Consider the following 20,368-nt stretch of genomic DNA (forward strand, 5'->3'; position numbering starts at 1 on the left):
GGTTTTTTTCTCAAACACACAAAGGAATTTTACCATGACTACTTAGCAGCTAGCCTGAGGTATAGAGGCTTTGACAAATGAAACAAATAGATTCTCACCTGACAGGGTGTTTGTGGGGAAATGAGCTTGTTCCCCCCTTTTGTTTTCAAAGATAAGTATCTCATGGACCCCTAGTATACCTGTTTTTTTTAGTGAAAAGCAGATGCACCACAATCATTTTATACACCAGCTCTGCACACAGGGGAAACAGGATCCCAGCAGGCACAAATCTTATCTAACACCCTTTGCAGATAAATTTCATGAGTTGTTTTGGATATAAGAAGATAACTGCCTTAGAAACAAAACCTAGTTTTATAGCTGCTGAATTACATGTTTCATTTTATTATACTTTTTCTGTGCATTTCATCACCTGTATTAAAAATACCTGTTCCTTTATGGATAAATATTAGTAAGCATTAAAAAAAAAAAATCATGCTTTTATTCCTCAATTCATTAAAAATGCCTTTTCCTTGATTCAGTTTTCTCATTAAAAGTGCCTGTATTTTGAATTATTAGATAATTATCCCAGATAAACCAGTTCAGAAGCTTTAAAACCTAGGCAGTGAAGGCAACAGAGCAATGAGAAACATTTCCACTAGAGAATCCAATCAAGGGCTCATTCACCATCCAACTTCAACTTAAAACCTTTATCTAAACCAAAGCAAACAAAACCCACGAGTCTCAAAGCCACTCTTTCTAGAAGAAAAGGCTCAAAGCCTTATGAGAAACTCGTTTTGTGGGACGCCTCACATTCCATTTAAGGTTTATTTCACTATATATATTCCTGCTTTTAATATCAACCAGATGTGACAAGGAAGCCTAAGCAGCCCTGTAAAAGATGCAAGGATATCCTGAAGCTCAGAATTTAGGAGAGGCTTGGAGAAAAAAGCAAAGGTACCTGGAGTTGAAGTGAGGGTTGAGGATGCATAATGTGAGAAGCATTCTAAATTCAATTTCAGTAGTTCTCAGAAGGTGGATTTCAGTGGAAATGCACTGTGCATGACCTGGTGCCACACATGGAATCCATCAGGGACAGCAGCACTGCTGTCCCCAACCAAGGGCACGTGGAACAGCACGAGAGCCCCCAGGTTTGTGCTGCAGCTTTTCAAGCACATCATCGACATGAAACCATGTCCTACACTCTGATTCACAGCAGGGCTGAAGGGATTCTGCTGATATCAATCTACAGAAAAAAAGCTGGCTCCTCCAGTGAAGTCCCAGGTTTCTGCCAGGCTGACAGAACACTGAGAAAAGCCCTCAGTTGCTTTTTCAGCCTTTAACTACTCCTGAAACATTAATAGGTCTTCCCTGAAACCCTCCAGCGCACAAAATTCCTGCATGTTTAAGCAGTTCAGTCACTCCATCTCCACCAAATTTTATTCATGGTAACAAAAATACTCAATTTTCACACTCTGATCAAGCTACCAAACTTAAAATGTCATCTTTCTATTTAGTTTTATCTTAAAAAAAGTCAAGCTTGTACCTTCACTGACAAATCCATGGACTGTTACATTCACTGCATGCCTGCTGGAGAGGGCAGCTTCAGAATCACAGAATTCTATTTCCTCCATGGACAACACTAGGAGTTCTTCATTCCAATAAATAAAACCAAATCTAACAAATTAGACACACAGCACCAAAATATTTAGTTCTTGAAAATTTTGCATTGTTTGAGCTGTAGCAAGCTCACACAATTGAAATATTTGACTTTTGGGCTTTCTACTTTATATATTATTATTTAATATAATTATTAAGAAGAAAATAACCAAGTAACATCTGAGTAACTCAGAGTCAAGAGTTGGAAAATATGGCAGCAGTACTACAGCTCTACCATAGAAAATTAAACATTATCTACACCTTCTAATGTTCATTTGAATTCACTCCTTGTAAATTCCACAGAATCTACCTCACCCCTGCATCAGCCTGCCTTACCAATTTTTGTTTCACTGCTTTTATGCCCTTTCATCACTTTCTCAGCTCTGCTTTCTCCTGGAGAGGCTGGGCCAGAGCAGCTGCAGGGAGGAATGCAGGCACCACTGCCCCTCCACTCGAGCATCTGAGCCAGCCCAGAGCAGAGGGGCACTGCCGGATTCAGACAAGTCAGAACAGAAGCAAGAAAGAACAGCTCTGAATCTACCAGCAGTGGGACCAAGACAGCAACATGAAACAATAGAGAGCAACCATAGAGATGTGTGGCTGCTATTTTTATAAATTCTAGTAGGAAGCAAACTTTTCATTCCTATCCCATGACAAAAACATGCAACCAAACTACACTTGGAACTGCAAGAGTTCACTTGAGCTAAGATTTATTTGCTTATAATACACACTCTATTTATATAACACTTGTATCTTCAAAAGAAAAAGCCAGTTTCTTCTGACAAACAGTGCTGAAGTGATCTATCTAATGCACTGCTCAACAGTCAGCAAGACTGAATGAATGTCAGTGAATAAAGACAAATGTTCTGACAGCATCCGGAGGGAGGCATCACAGAACATGGAATTCAGATTAATCATTCCATTCTATGTAACTTTATTACAATCTTTATATTCTAAAAGCAAAATGACTGCCCTTGCTGTTAAGGGCTATAATGTATCATGATTACAGGACCTACTGAAGAACACACTCTGTGGTACTGAGCAGCCTCAGCCACTTTCACTTCAGCTCTCAGTGCGAGGTTCCCGAGGACAGATGTACACGAGTTATCAACACACACAGCATTCCACTGAAACCACAAATTACCACAGAGTTCCTCTCATGATATCCAGGTACAATGAGACCACTCACAGAGAAATTTTCAACAAGTTAAGCAGGAATTTGTAGAGATCCAGGTAAACTCTATAAAAGCTTTACTCTTGAAAGCATCATCGTGTCCTTAGACAACCAACCCATGTAAATCAACTCTTCTAACAGGTAAATACAACTGGAACCTTCCAGAGACCAGATAAAGGTATCTGCAACTATGTCCCAGCTCACAGTTTATACTCAAGCAGAATTTCAAGATGCAAAATTTCAAAACCATGCAAAGAACATTAGGAAATTCAACCAAATTGTTCAGCTCAAGCAAATCCGTTCAGCAAACATATCCTAGTGAATTCAAAAGTCAAAACAAAGCTTGCAAAACGAGTCCAACAAAGATTTTTCCAATCAGATTTTAAAAATAAGACAGCTACAGCTTATATATTAAAAAAAAAAAATTACAGCTGCCGAATAATGGCGTTGACTTGTACAGTTTTTCATGAGTGAGTTTGGACAACCGAGAAAGTTTGTTAGAAAATTTCTCCAAAATATCAGTATCACTTGTTGCACAGCACTGTTCTGTTTGCCTCTTGTAAACATAAACCAAGATCCTACTTCTTTAAAGACATCTGATTCCAAAATTAATCTGTGCTATCACCACGTGGCTTGTATTTCCACAAGAAGAAAAATTCACTGCACTGTCTAAATGGTTTGTTTGGCTGCTCACTGATGCATTAAAACAATTACAAAAACTCCACATGAATGGAGAACTTTTTCAGCCACCCTGTAATAACTTCACAATTTCACTAACCAAATCACAAGTCTTAGTATCTGATCTTCAATAAACAAACTCAAGCATTAAAAGAGCAGTTTTACCAAATTTCAAAAAGCCAGTCTGGATCATGAATGTAGCTTTGGCAGGATCCAGAAAATTATTTCAAACAGTTTTTGACTTCTCCTTCAAAAAGGCAGATGACTTTTTTTGATAGTAACTATGCAGGCACCTGCTCATCCATTTCATTTCTATGTATTTTTTAAAAATATGTATTTTGTACATCATCCACTTATTGTTTTAACAACACCCTCTCCCTCCTCCCACCAAAAGTGAATAATGCCAAGTTCATTATATCCTTCTCTTGCTTTTGAAATGGGTCTTGATTCCATCTGAACATTTTATAACAGTTTTCATATTTCAAGGAAAAAAACTGTTTACTTCTCCATAATTTCTGCTCTTCCTGCCTGATGAGGCAGCAGCCATAACTTTGCTGTTCTATCTGGCAAAGCCTTGACTTACTTGAAAAGATAATTTTCCAAACTAAAGAATTTATAGCTATTTTAAAGTAAGTATATGCACTCTCTCTTTGTGGACATCTAGCCTGAACCAGATACATGAACCTGACACTTTCCATGGTTTCTGTAGCTCTACAGAGTTCAAAATAAGTCACCTTGACATCATCCTGGTGAATATATGAGGAACAGAAAATTTTTGTGGTTTCTCCTCCCTCTGATATTTATGCTCTACCAAATTACAACTGCACACAAGCAAACATAACACATCCCCTAAAAAACCCTTACTAACTGGCAGCTTAATATCACAGAAATTAAACCTCTCGCCGCAGTCAAAACACAAACATGTGAATCTGCACAATAAGGAACACAAAATAGAAACACACCACAGAAAAATAAATCAGATTATACTTACAGCCTAGTTAACTTCTGTGTGTTCTGAAAAAGCAGCTCGGGAAGAACTTGCAATTTATTCTTGTTCAGACGCCTAAACAGAATAAAAAAAAAGAACAGATTAGGTTTTTTTCCAATTGAAGTTTATTTTATTATGCATAAACCCATGAAGCTCCCATTGTACTAAACCTGATGCTATGAACTTGCCTTGTGCATTTTATTCATGCAGGAGCCAAGCTGTGTCATTTGTACAGCACCTGCCCACATCCACGAGGTGGGGAGTCAAGGGACAGGCACCACGAGGTTTTCATATGGATGAATACACAAACATAACTTTTAAATTTTCCTCTGGATGTCTACTGAGAATCATACACTCAGCTCACTCTGCTTCAGGAACAGCTACTGGCTGGAACCTGGATTTTCACTCTCCAAAAAATGCAGGCACAGTAAATTCAGTAACTTGACCAACCAAGATTATTCCCAAATTAACTATTATTTCTGTAGTATACATAATTTTTTTTTTGAAAGAATTTTCTTGAAACTTCACTTGGAAAACCTGAGCACTGTTGTAGAAAATATGAACATATGGATAACCAGATGACTACATGGTGATTTGAAATAGAATATTAATCCTGAAGATTCTTCCAGGAACATTTTAGAGAACAGATTAGTGTTTATACATTAGTCCCTTTTACTCTCTCACTCTATGAGTTTTACTCTGGTGACAACTTTCCAGTTTTTAGAAAACAACCATTCTAAGCTATTCCAGCCCTGTAACTATAAAAAGCATGAGGCTCCTCTCCATAAAACGTGTGACAGCCCTGCAAAATCTAAAAGCAGCTCTGCTTGTAAGACACAATTCTTGTTCTTAATTCTTTTTCAATGAAAAGTCACCTGCTCTCACAGTGCTAATGAATGCTATTTGCATAAGGAGCTGACCTGAGCTAATTACAAACAACCCCACTGTGTAAAGGGGAAGCTGAGCTGTCCTCCAAGTTCATACATGAGCCTGACTTTGTGCCCCTTTGTTCCCAACCCATCCTCCAGGTTATCTTTGAGAGCAGATCTATTTCTGCTGAAGTTTTGATCTCCAAAGACACCTGGACCTTTCACAAACCCACTGCCACTTAGCACCCCATATCTGCTCCCCAGTTTTCTTGCACACTGAGTAATTTCAGTATCAGAATTCAAGAATTTTTGGAATTGAAAGGCCTTCCTGAGATCAAACTAACATTGTGGAGTTTAATATGGCAGAGTTTTCACATGGCCACCATATGAACAAGTCTTGTGAGATAAAGGGGTGATGGAGGAGAGGGGAATGTTAACTTCTCTTTCTGACACCTAGAACAGATCAAAGGCTGCCCCTGCAAGCTCACAGAGCACTGTGCATTACACACAGCACATGAGAACCAATGTTTGTATCTGCTGAAGTTATTTCCTGAAGCTTTTACCAACTACTCCATGACATTTCTGAGATAAATGAACAAAACAGCAAATGAAACTTTAAAGAATATGAGTGATGCTACTTTTGCTTTTGAGACAATACATGGGAAGATTTGAAACTGGATTCCCTTACACCCATGTGACATTTCACAATTTCATACCTAAGTAAACAATCTTATTTAATTCAAGGTTGATGGTGATGTGCTACTTAGCCCTCATCAGAGTCATTACTTCAGTTAATCATGTTTACTTTTTAGAATAACAGGATGAAATATAGCAAAAAAAACAACTTATTATTCAGGGCTTAGCATTCCTCATCCATCCTCCTTCACCAAGGCCAGCACTGGTCATTGAGAAACACTGAACAAAATCAACTTATTTATCACCCAAAATGCAAGAGTGCCAGTGAAGTGCATCTATTACACACGGTGTCAAATGTTTATTCCTGCATCTGATTATCATTTCAGATCTCACAATGTACACATAATTAGGCACTGTCAACCCAAAGTCATCCGACTCATCTCAAAGCAACATCCCAGCAATATGTTTTAAGGATATCCTTTTCTCTGCTTGCAAGGATTTCACAAATGCTGGGCTTATGCTTATTGTTTTAAGCCAAAGAAACTAATCAAAATCAGGTGAAATTTCTAGAACATGAGGTTTCACACCATCAAGCAGACAAGAAAATGTGTGTAGTAACAAGAAATTGTATCTCCAGGTTAGCAAGCTCCAGCCTCAGAAGTCAAACATTTACAACTTGCAGTGACACAAACAACCCAGAGGGAAAAAAACCCTTAACCTCGAGGTTTTTTCTCTAATTTACTATCAAATTATTCCAGAAGACTGAACATTTTAAATTATTTCCTATTATTTGTATGGGCCAACACTCTCCTACCTGTGATAGCAAAAGCACCAAGCTCTCAGCTGCCCTTTTTAACTCTCTGAAGCATTTTAATATCCCAGCCTGAAGTTCCCTCCATATCGATTTTCTTTCAAACATTTTATGAAGTAACATCCACACAAGGCCCCTTGCAAAGCTCACACTGTGACCTGCTCTTCACCAGCACTAAACATTTTATACGGGTCTAAATGTACTTAATATTTTAAATATGATATTGTTTTAAATGAAATTCTTTTTACACTGCAGCAGAAAGCAAACTGAATTGGTGTATGAAGGCCAAGAATGAAATTCTGCCTTTGTTTTAATTTATGTAAACTTTATTCTCCAACTCCCCCAGCACTACTGGTCTGTGCTCCTGCACAGATTCCATCCTCCAGAAGCTTCAGGTGAGCTTTGTTTCTGCCACAAGCCAGAGCTCTCTAACCCCAGGGTTTTTGTTACTAATTGATAATCAAGGAAATTAATGCAGCACCAAACACTTGAAGACAAGTATCTGTCCATATCTTGTTTCAAGCTGTGGGACTCTCCAAACCTTCCCCCACTTCCTAAGATTTATTTCAAGCTTAAACTTCTGCCAAAAGTAATTTTTTTCGTAGTTTGATTCTCAGGGGAACTAAGGGAATAAACAGGGGGTGGTTCCTGTTGAACATCAGCTACTGTATCATAACTTCTACTGCAATACTTACTGAAATGTAAGACTAGATCACCTCATAGAAACTCAGACATACCTGATGTAGGGTACATTTAACATGCTCATATTTATTATGTGTCAGAAAGCCACCAATAGCCTTGGAAGAAAATCCAAATTACAACCCTTATTTCCCTTCCTGGGCTAGAGAGGAAGGCCATTAACAAAGTTCTTGATACAGAAGTATCAAAGTACCAGACAGGATGTTTTTAAATTCCAAAAAAAGAGACAGAGAAGTGTTTAAAGATTATTTAATGAAAAGACCAAATGTTCTGAATGGTCATTTATAAGCACTGTTTCCTCTAGTTTGACAAAGAGGAGCCAAACACAGACGACATGCAGTGGGAGAGTTCCTAACACATCATTTGACAAGAACTGAAGTTTATCCTCACCCATCAGTATCAGTTCTAGGACAGAGAGAAATTTCCAGTTCAAGGGAACATCAGGAAAGCCAGCACAGGGATGGAGCTGTGCCTCAGCAGAGGTGCAAAGCACATTGAGGATCTGCTGGGCTGCAGCCCCTTCCCACACCAAATGATCCTAAGAGAGCAACAGAAATGCCCCCTGCTTGCCTTGCCCTATTACCAACCCAATACTGCATAAATCTTAACCCTGTCAGCTGTTCAGCTTTAATTACAGCAGTACTTTTGATTTTATAACAAGTCTCTTGGAAATGGTGAAGCCATACAACAGTGAAATAAAAATAGTCTGCAACAAGTTCATAAACAAAACGAGCCAGAATCTTGTAAAATTATTCTGTGGACATTGTTCCTGGGACTGTACTTTATCAACAAATATAGATGTTCCTGATTTTAAATTAGTGACTTAAAATAGAAACAACATCAGGATATACCTGGAAAATGCATTTAAATCCAAGACAGTTTTGTAGCTGTAACTGGCTAGATCGTGGAGGAATGACAGGTCAGCTTTGTGAATCTCAACAGTAGACTACAATTTAAAAAAAAATCATTATCAAATCTCTAGGACTCTTCAGACTGGGAATGCCACCTGGGAAGCAGCACAAAAAGAAACCCTCAGAACTGGGCTCAGTCTGGGAACACAGCAGCCCTGCAGCCAGGTACACCCAGGGGCAGGGAGGAATCTGGGGCACAGAGCCAGGCAAGATCTGCTCCACATTATTTGACCTGGGACTGCTGGATGGGAATGCAGCTGCTCAGTCTCCAATGTATTCCAAACTGGATGCTTTACAGCTAATAAGACCTGCAAAGTATTCCGGGAATCCGGAGCACTGGGCAGAATGATGCATAATCATCTAATGCCACGCCACAGATTAGCTCCAGTGCTGGATCAGAAGCAGCTCTGGATGTGCACAGCATGGAGCCCAGACTAATAAAGCCTCCTGGAAGCTGAAGAACTGCGTAGAGAGGCTCTCCAGGAGTCATATCAGCTCTGGCAATACCTGCATTGAGTCAAATTTATTAACTCTGATTAGACACATGCTGGCTGTGCAGTCAGCAATCTCCACACACTGCAGCTCCCTCCATCTTCCAGACTCCTTTAACCACTGCTATGCACAGGAAATAGAACTTGGCATGTTCTGCTCTGGGAGTCTGCTCCTCAGGTGCCCAGGAGGGACCCAAAGAGCTGACCAGGCTCCAAGTGCACACAAAGTCCTCGATGTGCAAGCCAAGGACTCCAGGGCTCCATCCATCACCTCCAGGGCATGCACAGAGCCCACCTCATCAGGGCACTGCTCTCCCACGAGGCTCACATTCACCCTGCTTCTGCTGGAAGATTAAAGGGAGCTACAAACAAGCTAAAAGCCCATACTTCTGCAGGAACTCAGTGCAAAAGTCAAGTATTGCTACTTTTGAAATCATTATATATCACTGGCACATTCTTAATAATGGCTGCTTACTAATTATTAATACTGGATGTTGACTTCTATTCTCACATAGAATTAGTACATAAATGTCTGTACTTCACAGCTTTATCATGTTACAAACTGCATTTACTTTCTTTATAACTCAAATGGCCTAAAATGCAGACTTAGAGAATTTGTGACCTAAGTCCATGCATACAATGCTGCCCTCTGGTTTATGATGTTTTCTTTAGAGCAGCCCCACACAGCATCAAACACACTGTTCCAACACAGGACAAACACTTCCTCTCACCTCCCCAAAGTATTTTGCTCACACATATATATAAACAAGTGCCAGTTTCTCTCCTCCTCAGCTCCCTCAGCCTGCTGCCCAACTGGGGGTTCCTGTGTCCTGAAGGCAAAGGGATAGAGGGAAACAACCTCTGTGTCAATCACAGAATATCAAGGGCCCTTAAAAAAACAATGGAGAAGTTATTAACTGTGAAATTCCTGCCTTCCTGGCTCCAAGCAGGCTAATCATATTCCTTCCTCTGTCTGAAGCTGGGATAGGAGAGAAACTTAACTATTAAGATTCCCCTGATTATTGAAACATGGAGTGAAAAACAATTGAAGCTTGGAAAGAAACAATGCTACAGGACTAGAGGAAGACTGAGATGTTTATCAAGATCATTCACTGAAACAAATGGAGCAAAAGATCTACACTTTAAAAAGGTTATTTAAAAATTAGTTATAATTTTGATTTATTCCTTTTCTCCTGGATAACTTCTGCGTGAGTAAAAAACCCTCAATATTGGTAATTTATTCTTAAGGCAGAGGTCATCTTTTCCTGGAGGAGAAACCTGATTGCAGCTGCATCCCTCATGTTCACACCACTGGAAGGGTCACATCCAGTTCTGGTTCTGTTGTCTCATGGAGCTCCACTCACAATAAGAGCAAAGAGGAGCTAAATTTAATCTCTGTGGAAGGCATGATCAGCATGGATGGCAAAGAACAAAATGCATATGGAAGCAGAACTAGAACACTGCTCAACTTGCAGCTATTTTAATCTTTTTTCAGGAGGAATCTAAACCAGATTCTTTGCTACTGCAAATTGAAGGAGAAGACATTCCAGCAATCCTGCAGCGTTAAACCCATCACATGCAGAACACCCCTTCCTTCTCAGGGCTAATATCACCAGGGCAAGGCTTTAGAAGGTTCAGAAATCAAATAAACAGATAAAAAGAACAATTAAAATATCAGACTTCTTCAGTTCTTATACAATTAATTTGGATAATTTGAAAAAGCTTCAGTGCAGTCACAGTCCTTGATTTCTCATTCATTTTTATAGAAGGTGTAAAAGGAGAGGGTCTGAGAAGCAACACTAACAGATCACACCAAATATAATTGTAGCCAGTATCTTGAGACAGCATTTTCAGCTTCATGCTTTGTTCTCACAGCTGCAGGACAATTTTACTCTGAGTAAGAAACAAGTCAGAGAAAACCCAAACCCCCTTTTCTGCAAAGTTTCAGTGAGCTGATGCCCACCCACTGCACAAGAAATTTCCTCCTTCAGTCCCTTCAGAGAGACACGTGCCTGCTTCCCATGGACTATGGAATCAGTAAGAAAGCCCAATGTAAAAAGCAATGCAAGTATTATTTATTCAAACTTGGCAAACTGCAGTTTTCCAATGCAATTTGATTTCTCATTATGCCACTGACTCAGTTTGAAAATTTTGAACACCGTAACATCTTCAAAATGGCAAATATTCAAGGCCTGAGCAGAAATCACCAAATTTACACGGCTATGGAGGAAAAATGCAAAGGACTTGGCTCTGCTAGATAATCTCACACCAAAAATCCCTTCTGCACATCTTTGTTTTTCATTTCAAATGTCTTGCAGTATTACACTAACTAATATTACTTAACACAATCCACCCAGAAGTTTAAGCTGATACACAGGCTCTGACTTAAACCTGATGGTTTCATTATTGTCTCCAAACAGAGCAATTATCCAGTTTTAGCCCCACAAATGTGTGTGATACCCATCAGCCTCCAAATCCTGTCTGCCTTTCTACTGCGCATTGCCAGCTTTGACCCAAATCAAAGCACTTCATATTTTTCATTAAATAAGTAGCACTCAGCTCCTTTCCACACAAGTTCAACAACTTTCAAGTTTAACATCCATATTCACATCACTGCCTAATACACAATTCATTCTCCAACAGAAAAATCAAAACTACAGAGCTTTCATATATTTTTAAATGGGTAGCTTTAAAGGAACAGTTCTGCTACTTCAGCCTTTAATATCCAGAAATTATCCAAGTAACTTTGGGTGCACTCTCCAGCCTGGCCATTTATTTTATTTCACACTCAAAACATCTGGGTCTCTCTCTTGGCAATAAGCAAGGTCCCTTTTTCTCTTTTGTTGTCAAGAGCTCTATGGCATCATCCTTGGAGATGTGGCTCGGGGAACACAATGCAGTTGAAGGAGTTCCTACAAGTTACTTTAAGCAAGAAGTGGTTACATCAGAAGCTTGGGCAGAACCAATAAGCAATAAAAATGACTTAATGCATGAAAGACTCAAACAGAAGAGTTACTGAACTCCAAGGAGTAACTAAGTTTTTCTTTGGAAGCACTGGCTTGGGAAGCAGGAACAGGAGCACAGCCAATTGCCTGCAATGGTTTCACCAGAAAATCCTATTAGAGTCAAGAAATACGTTGTGATCATTAATGTAACTTCTCCTTTGCTACGTATCACTTCCTCTTCCTAAGGAAAAACAGCCAAGATGCAGCACCCAGTAAAAAAAGCCAACCTTATCCATTACTTTCTGTCATCACCTCTTTATATTACTGCCCTAGGAAATAAAGCCAGACAATCTATAATGGAATTTCAATAAGGGCACAAGGAGGAAGCCCAGGACAACCATATTACAGGATTATGGTGTGGGATAAATTAACTTCTTTATCCATGTGATGTGTTATTTCAGAAGCTTTTACAAAAAACTGGGAGAGATACCACTGCAGGTTGCTAAGGGACCATTTTTTGAAGGAAAACTGTTTATAATAGTTATAACTTTGAGATCCCTTATTACAAACTTAGCAGGCTGGGTGGTCCTGGTTCACATTTTCAAAGCTGCCACAAGTAATAACCTTTATTACCAGCTTCTCATTAGACTGAGAAAGATTATCTCCTCTCTCTCAGAAGTGCAGAGTACATGTCTGTGCATTTCAGCAGCACAGGAACTGTGCCCCCATAACACTTCATATCCTTCATTATTAGAATCCAGCTTTTCTTTTTTTCCTAAGTATCTCCTCATATGAAAAAATTTGACATTAGGATGGAGAACAGAACTACACAGATGGTCTCTGGCTAGGAACAAACTAATAATAAGGAAAGCAGGAGAAACAAATCTCAATTTTTCCCAAAGCCAACATGAAAAAAATCCAAACGTCCTAATTACATTCCTGTGATCACCAAAAACTGCAATCAATACATTAAACAGACCCAGAAATGGACAGAAACCTTAGTACCAACCTAAGTGAAGATGAAAATAGTGTCAGAGTGTTTATTAATCTCAACAGCAATGGCAAGAAAATCCTTTAAATCCAGAAGAAGCAAGCAGAGGTGCCCAGTCTCAACACAGCACCAAGTTACAGAACTGCTGAGTTACATACATGCAGTACAGTAGCTTATACCTGCCTGCAAGGAGACTTTAATGTACAATAATTAACAATTTCTTTTAAGTATCATTCAAAGAAGCCAAAACAGCCTGATCCATAAACCCTCAAGCAGAGATGGTTTCTGCTGAAGCTGCTTCTCAGTTTCTGAAAAGCTTTTAGAAAGTTCTTCTATTTCAAATCTGAAAAAAATTAGGAACTCACACTTTGTAACTTCAAAATACTCATACAGAATGATAAAAACAGGGTTACTTTTACATTACTCCATTGACTATTGTGGAAAGAACAGGAACATAATCCAAGGAACGTAATCTACTGGAGTACCTCTAAATACCCATAACTTTTAATATTTCATCAATTTTTGGAAAGACAGTACCATAGACATGACTAAACCATTTTTTTACACCAGTGTGTAATCTCTCCAGATCAGGGCTGAAAGCCTATGAAGAAAGGAAAAAGTAAATTTTAGCATTCACATCTCCAAGCCTTAAAAGTTTATATTATTTCCAGAAGTCAGAAATTGCTGTGAACTATTAGCAGGAAAACTTCTAAGTACAACTATTATTGTCATTTTTAGCAGAAGAAACAGAACCCTGTTCCTGTTTGAATAAGGCAACACCAGCCCTGCTCCCCACAGCATCCATATATAGTAAGGAATGCTCAGGGCACTGTGGTGCTCCTTCTCCCAGGGATCTGTGCCAAGCAGAACCAGGAAAAAAGGAAGACTTGCAGGGTCATCTCCAGCTGAAATCAAATTGGATGCTTAAAAAAGGGTCCATCCTCCCAAGCCAGTGGAATGACTATTAGGAAATGATAAAGTGGCACAAAGAGCACACTTGAATCCAATCTGACAACCAAAAAGCAGTAAGGTTTATTCAAACAGATCAAACAGAAACAGCTCTCAACTGCTCTGTCAGCAGTGGGATTTACCTATCACAACTCAGCCAAAGGACATCATCTCCTGAGGAAGCCACCAGGGTCACCAGCCACAGAATCCACCTTGTCTGAAAGCTGAGAGCGCCCAATTTCTGTGATCATTCTGCTGATCCCCTTCCACTTTCCCCAGAAGGTTTTCAAATGCAGGGGTCAGCTGTTCTGAAGTGTTTCCAGCAGTTCCCATTTCTGTCCTGTATTCCTGATATACTACAGGACATCTATTCCACTCAGAGTTACCAAATACAACCACAAAAATGTACATGGAACATCTGTAACATCTGCATGAACCCTAAAATCCTCTCTTTTTGGGGGGATCCTCGTACTAGAACACCTTGACACAAGCAGAAAGATCCAGAGAAGAAATTTACCTCCAAGAAAATGAGAATAGGACACTAACACAAAGTTAACCATCAGCCAGCATGGATTGGTTTATTCTGCTCCATGTGGAAGGAAGGTGCAGTTCAACAGCCACAGCTAAAATGGAGTTGTGCCACAGGAAAAGCAAAGTCAAGACTGTACTGATCTGATCCATGCCAGGGAGACTGCAAGACCTCCATATTCACATATTCTCCAAGAACAAAAGGAGGTTAAGTGCTTTGAATTCATCATTGTTTCACTCAGGAGCAGGATTATTTAAGCACTGCTGTGCTCGACAGCATGAAATTCAGCCAACACTTAGGGTATTTCTGGGACAGCAAGCAGCATAATCCTTCTAATATGAGGAAGCTCAAAGAAGCAAAACCCTTTTGATGAAATTATTTAAGCTAAATAAAGTTCACCCAAATAATTCCAGACCACTGATGCAGCAGTTCTTACCCAACAGTAACACAGACACTTAAGCATTTCCTACAGATCTGGGAAAAAATGACTGCTAAATCCTTAAGTGTTTTGCTTAAGCAAACATCCTCATAAATCTTCAGCAAGTACAAAAAAACCTGCTAAAATCAAACAAACAAGCCACAGAAAAGAATGTTTAAAAGCTCTGATGTAATGTCCAGTGCTGATCAGCCATTCCAAGTGAATTATGGCTACACTGCAGTGGAAGTGTCCTTATTCCACTTGCTTTGTAACCACTGCTTTCGGAAGCTCGAGAATCCTGTGGTTACAGAACCTCTTGTCTGCATAAACGAGACCCAAATTTGTTTTTCCATGAGTTCTTGTGGGTCAGTGACCTATTACAAAAACGTTTTTGATGAAATCAGGTTCGTTTATTTTCATGTTGTTAAAATAAACCTCGTTGTTTTGTGGCCCTGGTCAGAGGTACTAATGCAAACCAAACCCTCTCACTGAAGCATTGCATCCTGCTCCTCGCCACTGCCCTCAGCCTCCCCTGCTCTTTTCCTGTGTTTGGACTCCTCCTGTGCTGCCCTATTGACAGAGCTGCTAATGGCTTCCCTTGGAAAAGAGGGGCCAACTTCTAATTTTTTATATTTTTTTTATTATTTTTTTTTTATAACGTTTGTAAAAGAAATAAAAGTTTTGCTCTTGGACCAGCCATAAACAAGAGCTTGGCTGTCCAGCAGTGGCTGAGTAATGTATAACTATATAATTATGTGCTGCAGACAGAGCAAACCATGAGATTTGATGGTATTAGAGACCTCTAGGAGTCCACAGGACATTAACACAGTGAATAGGAACTGTCACTTTTCCAACAGCACTACCCTATTAGAAAATACTACCTCCACACATCTTCAAGAAGAAATGCTTTCTTAAAATTATTTCATTCACTGAATAGTCCCCAAAGGATAAAGAAGTGACAGCTACTGTATCATTTTAACATTTCTTTCAATGAGAGTCCCATAAAAATGAACACAGAGGTAGGGTTCTTGGACAAAACTCATGGACAAGGAGGAGTGGGATTCATCTTTGAACAAATTTATAATTGATAGAGGCTTAATTTTTTGTTTGTTTGTTTGTTTTTGGTGGTGGTGGTGGTTTTTTGGTGTGTTTTTTTGGTTGGTTGGTTTTGGGGTTTTTTATGTTTGGGGTTTTTTTTGCAAAATAAAGATGGTCCAAAGCAGCAGGCAGTGCAGGGGACTCACAAAGCATCAGCTGATCGAGGTTCTCTGGTTCCTTTTTCACCTGTTTATTCCATTTTAGCACCAGATTTAATGGACAAGCCCTACCCCTTGCAAGGTACTCATCAACAGTAGAAGGATGAAGCTTTTACAGAATGTTTGTGTCCCTCACATCAGTTCCAATGAAGTGTTTGGGGTGCAGGAACACACATTATCACACCCACAGCTGACACAAGAGGAGCAAGTTTTGCCAGGCTGACTGATTTCCTCAATTCATCTGCACCTACTTCTTCAGTCCTGAAACTCCAAGTGCAGCAAATGCAGAATTTTTTTGGCAAATTGACAGCTTGCCTTAATTTCAACAGGGTCATAGGAAAAGGAAGAGGCAATTTTTAGGTTTCTCTAAATGGACTGCAAGAAATACAAGATATTCTCTCAAGCACATAATTTCTGCTTACACCACACACCAGCTCACCGTGCAGAAAAGGCACATATTTCAATGTTTGCTGTAATGCTTGATTAATTTCAATACAAACTAAAGTTATGAGTTTTAAATTAAGGAAAAAAAACCCAATATCAAGATCTAAGCCACAGATGCCTCTCATTTGAGGTAACACCCTGATCAGAGCACACGACACAGCCGAGCACTCTTTTTCAAGTACCCAACACCCACAGAATGACAAAGTCTGCCTCCAAAAAAAGGCCCAGATATATTTTTTTTCATGTTTCATCTTTCCCTTACACTTCTCTAAGTCATGTTCCCAGTGATGCTTCTAAAACCCAACTGACCTTTCCACAATGTGGTTGGAACTACTGAAAGAATCGAACCACAGACACTGAACAGGACAGTGACATTCTGTACAAGGAAAACACAGACTGGGGATGTCTGAAAATGACCCAGGTTCTGATTCTAGAAGTTATTTCAAGCTTTTTCTTTTTGTTTGACCACATTCTTACTCTGCTAGTGATCTATACTTACACTTGAATCACTGTGTCTCCCAAAAAATAAACAAGTTCTACCTGCAAGCCCCTATTGGCAGGAGAAGGTAAACATCAATTAATCTTGAGATACTGAGGCATGGACATTACAGAAGTGTGAATATAGACTACTTCGTTATTATGGTGCACACTTATATTACACAATATTCAGTTTTAACCATGAACAGAATTCATATTATTAGAATTTTAGTAAAACAACAACAACAAAAAAATCCATTTTTTATTTGGCTTTTCTAAAAAAATTTCTAAAAAATAATGAAAAGTTAAATAATAAAAATTTAGATAATAAAAATAATTTAATAAAAATTGTCTAAATTTTCTAAAAAATAATATGAGTTTTCAAGTTTCAAGCCCTGTGGTAGATCTTCTGAAGAAAATTCAATGAGTTCCTAGGAATAATTCCAGACAAAACTGGTAGCTACAGATATGAAATCAAGCAAATCCAAAGGGAAATTCATGTATTTTGGACCATAAAGATGTTAAGACAGTCTTAAAGCTTTAAGTATACTTCATTTTGGGACGTGCATTTACTGCTTATAGTACGTATTGAAAATAATTTATCATTCCTGGTCACTACCATTCTACTACAGCCAAAATAAAGGAATTTTTTTTCTGAAAAATTAATAGAATACAGAATACCTTATTCAAGATATGAAGTGGGTATCTGCATGAACTAGGCCTTACTCAAGTATTTTCTCCCATCCTTAACTGTAGTGAGAAACTTGACTCTATATGGAAATGTATGGACCAGACATCTTGCAATATTCCCTTGCAGGAAAAATGACTTTCTGTACTAATAGCTGCAAATTCCCCTCCTCTCCCAGTTTTAGATTGGCTGTGGCTCTGAAGTGTGGGAACAGCAACGAGAGAGATCCTTTAAACAAAAAAGAACAATAATCATTCCTGACCATATCTGATACATCACTTACACAAAGGACTGACATTTCTCTAAATTACTGGCACTTAAATAGTGTAAGAAAAATACATCTCAGTGAAATCTTCCAGAGCAGATATTGACAGATAAGTGAAGCATGTGAGCCATATCCTGGGAACATTTATTTTGGCTGTTTGAGCCAAGAGCAGCACATAATGCTGAATCAAAAGCAATACACAATTAATCAGCTTCCTTCTTCCTTCCAAGAGTTAACAAAGGTAAGCCAAGGTGAGACTGGACACAATGTGGTACCTGCATTCCTCCCCAGGGGCTGGCTCAAGTGTATCACTCACATTCAATCTGTCAATATCAAATTTTACTATTTTATCCTTTTATTTGTACACACACACACTCCCCCATATAGATCCACAGGAGCTACTCTGGCCTCATTATTGGTTTTGTCCTGTGTGATTCTAAAGGTAAAATATCGACCACACAGCTCAGCAATCCACCATTTGCATCCTGCATAGCAGCTTCCATCATATCTCATGAATAAAATTTGTATTTATTATTTTATCTTCTTGCAATAATTCACATTCCTCAGGGAAGCCACTGATTTTGCCTGGGTTTTGTTAAGCAAGTCTTATAAGAAAAAGGAATTACTTACTGGTGACCTGACAGGTCTCCTCTAAAGTCAGATATCCAGCATGAGCTCCTGTAGGGGCGATGGGCAGCTGGAAATCCATGAAATACCTCTGCTCCAGGCAGGGTAAAACAGCAGGGCTTGCCAAAGCACCTCAGCCCTCTCCATGCAAAGACACTTAAAAGCTGTTCAGCTAGTTCAGCAGGGGCAGAATTGGATTTGGAAAAGGAAGTTCAGTTTCTTGCAAAAGGTGAAAACAGGCAAATCTCCATTTCTGGCACTGACTGCTCCACATCCCATTTCCAGCAGTGCTGATTTGCAGCTGTACACAGGGCAAGGATGGAGCATCCTCCCCTACACCTCTGCCAGCTTTCCACCTTTTCCACGTGGGTTTCTCAGCTGGATGGGGGTTGGTGCAGCAGGATCAAACTGTGCAACTCTGAGGAAGGAATTGTGACCATGGAAAGCTGCTACATGAGGCTGCTGCTGCTACTCTATTGCTGTCAGGGTCAGAAAACAGCAGATGATGACATGGTCCACCTTAAGCAGTAAAATCTGCACTGCAGCCCCTAGAAACTGCAGACCCACACTCCAACACAGCTCTTGAACAAAGTAGTCAGACTCTACCCATGCAAGTTAAAATAATTAGTCCCTCCAAATAAATTCATGAATTTACCATGTGTTTTTCAGAGACGTTGTGTGAAAGGGAAGCCCTGAACAAACCCCAGACTTGAGAGTAAAATCAAATGCAAGGGACTCGCATAATACTACAAAAATTCTACAGCACCAACTGCTCCACTCTCCATGACTGGAGAATGTCCCATCAGCATCCAGGAATAAAACCAATAACACCCTGTCAGATACTCCCACCCAAAACATGTTGGACTTCTCACAACGTAAACAGTCACACACACTCTCATTTGAAAATCAATGCTAAATTTGCTTGAAAATGCAAGGTAAGAGAGACTGCTTTGTCAGATATTGGTTACAGGACTCTTTTACTCTTTTTTTCTATGACTGGAATAATTTCTCAGAGGATGTGGGGAAAGTTATGAACAATATTAATTAAATATGAACTAGTATCAATAAATATTACTTAAATTTGCAGGCATCAAGGAGCTTCCTATTGCTTAGCTCACAGCCGCAGGCAGCACAAAAAGTAAGCACTAATCCATCCTTCTAAGCAGGGGACCAAAACACACCTCCAAGTGTCACAAACTGAATTTCAGTTTTGTTTATCCTTTGCCAGCTCCCACAAAGAACAATTCAGTTTACAAGTGGTCTCTGACAGAAACTGTTCTCTCCCATTTACAAAAGATGGCACCACTGACCCCCCTGGACTGTGACCTGGGATTAGACACCACAGGACTGGTTTTGCCTCCAAGGGCAGCTGCTGCAGCACCAATTCTGCCCAGCAGGAAAGAGCAGCTGGGTTTTGACACATCCCACACACCCAGTTCCTCAGGAGCCAGGGGGATGCTGCTGTCCTTGGGTGAAAGCAGAGAAATCCATCAGGCCAATGTGCAAAGAGACACCTCCAGCAGCAAACCTGGGAGCAAACCAAGCCACCTGTGGCAGCAGCAAGAGGGAAAGACACAATTGGTAAAAGTGATTAAATACCCAGTCACAGCTCTAAATCCATTTTAGGGTGTCTTTTTTATCCTGCACTTCCAGAAAGCATTTTATGAGCACAGCTTTGTGTCACCCACCATGTCACAGGAAAATGGGGACTGAAAACAAGCAGGCTTTTTTTTTTCCTGAAAGGTTACATTCAAACTGTGTGACACCTTCACAGATCCCTGTGGCCTCTGAAATGTGGAGTGCACACAGCTCCAGCAGAACATGCAACCTGCACATGCTGCAAACCCTGTGTAAACACGGTGGACTGGTCCATGCTGCCAGGGATCAG

At 39.7% G+C, this 20,368-nt stretch overlaps 1 protein-coding gene across 2 annotated transcripts in view; it reads right to left on the reverse strand.

Annotated features, from left to right (window-relative positions):
• SLIT3 (slit guidance ligand 3) overlaps positions 1-20,368 on the reverse strand; it is a 465,384-nt gene that overhangs the window by 417,525 nt on the left and 27,491 nt on the right. For both annotated transcript variants that reach the window (XM_014253183.2, XM_088063492.1), the window contains one exon: positions 4,479-4,550. In XM_014253183.2, the coding sequence (XP_014108658.1) occupies positions 4,479-4,550 (72 nt within the window). The remainder of the gene's footprint in view (positions 1-4,478; positions 4,551-20,368) is intronic.

Source organism: Pseudopodoces humilis, chromosome 17, assembly GCF_049639895.1.
Source record: "Pseudopodoces humilis isolate 2021_Gansu_Grassland_sample_001 chromosome 17, ASM4963989v1, whole genome shotgun sequence".
Lineage (NCBI taxonomy): Eukaryota > Metazoa > Chordata > Aves > Passeriformes > Paridae > Pseudopodoces > Pseudopodoces humilis.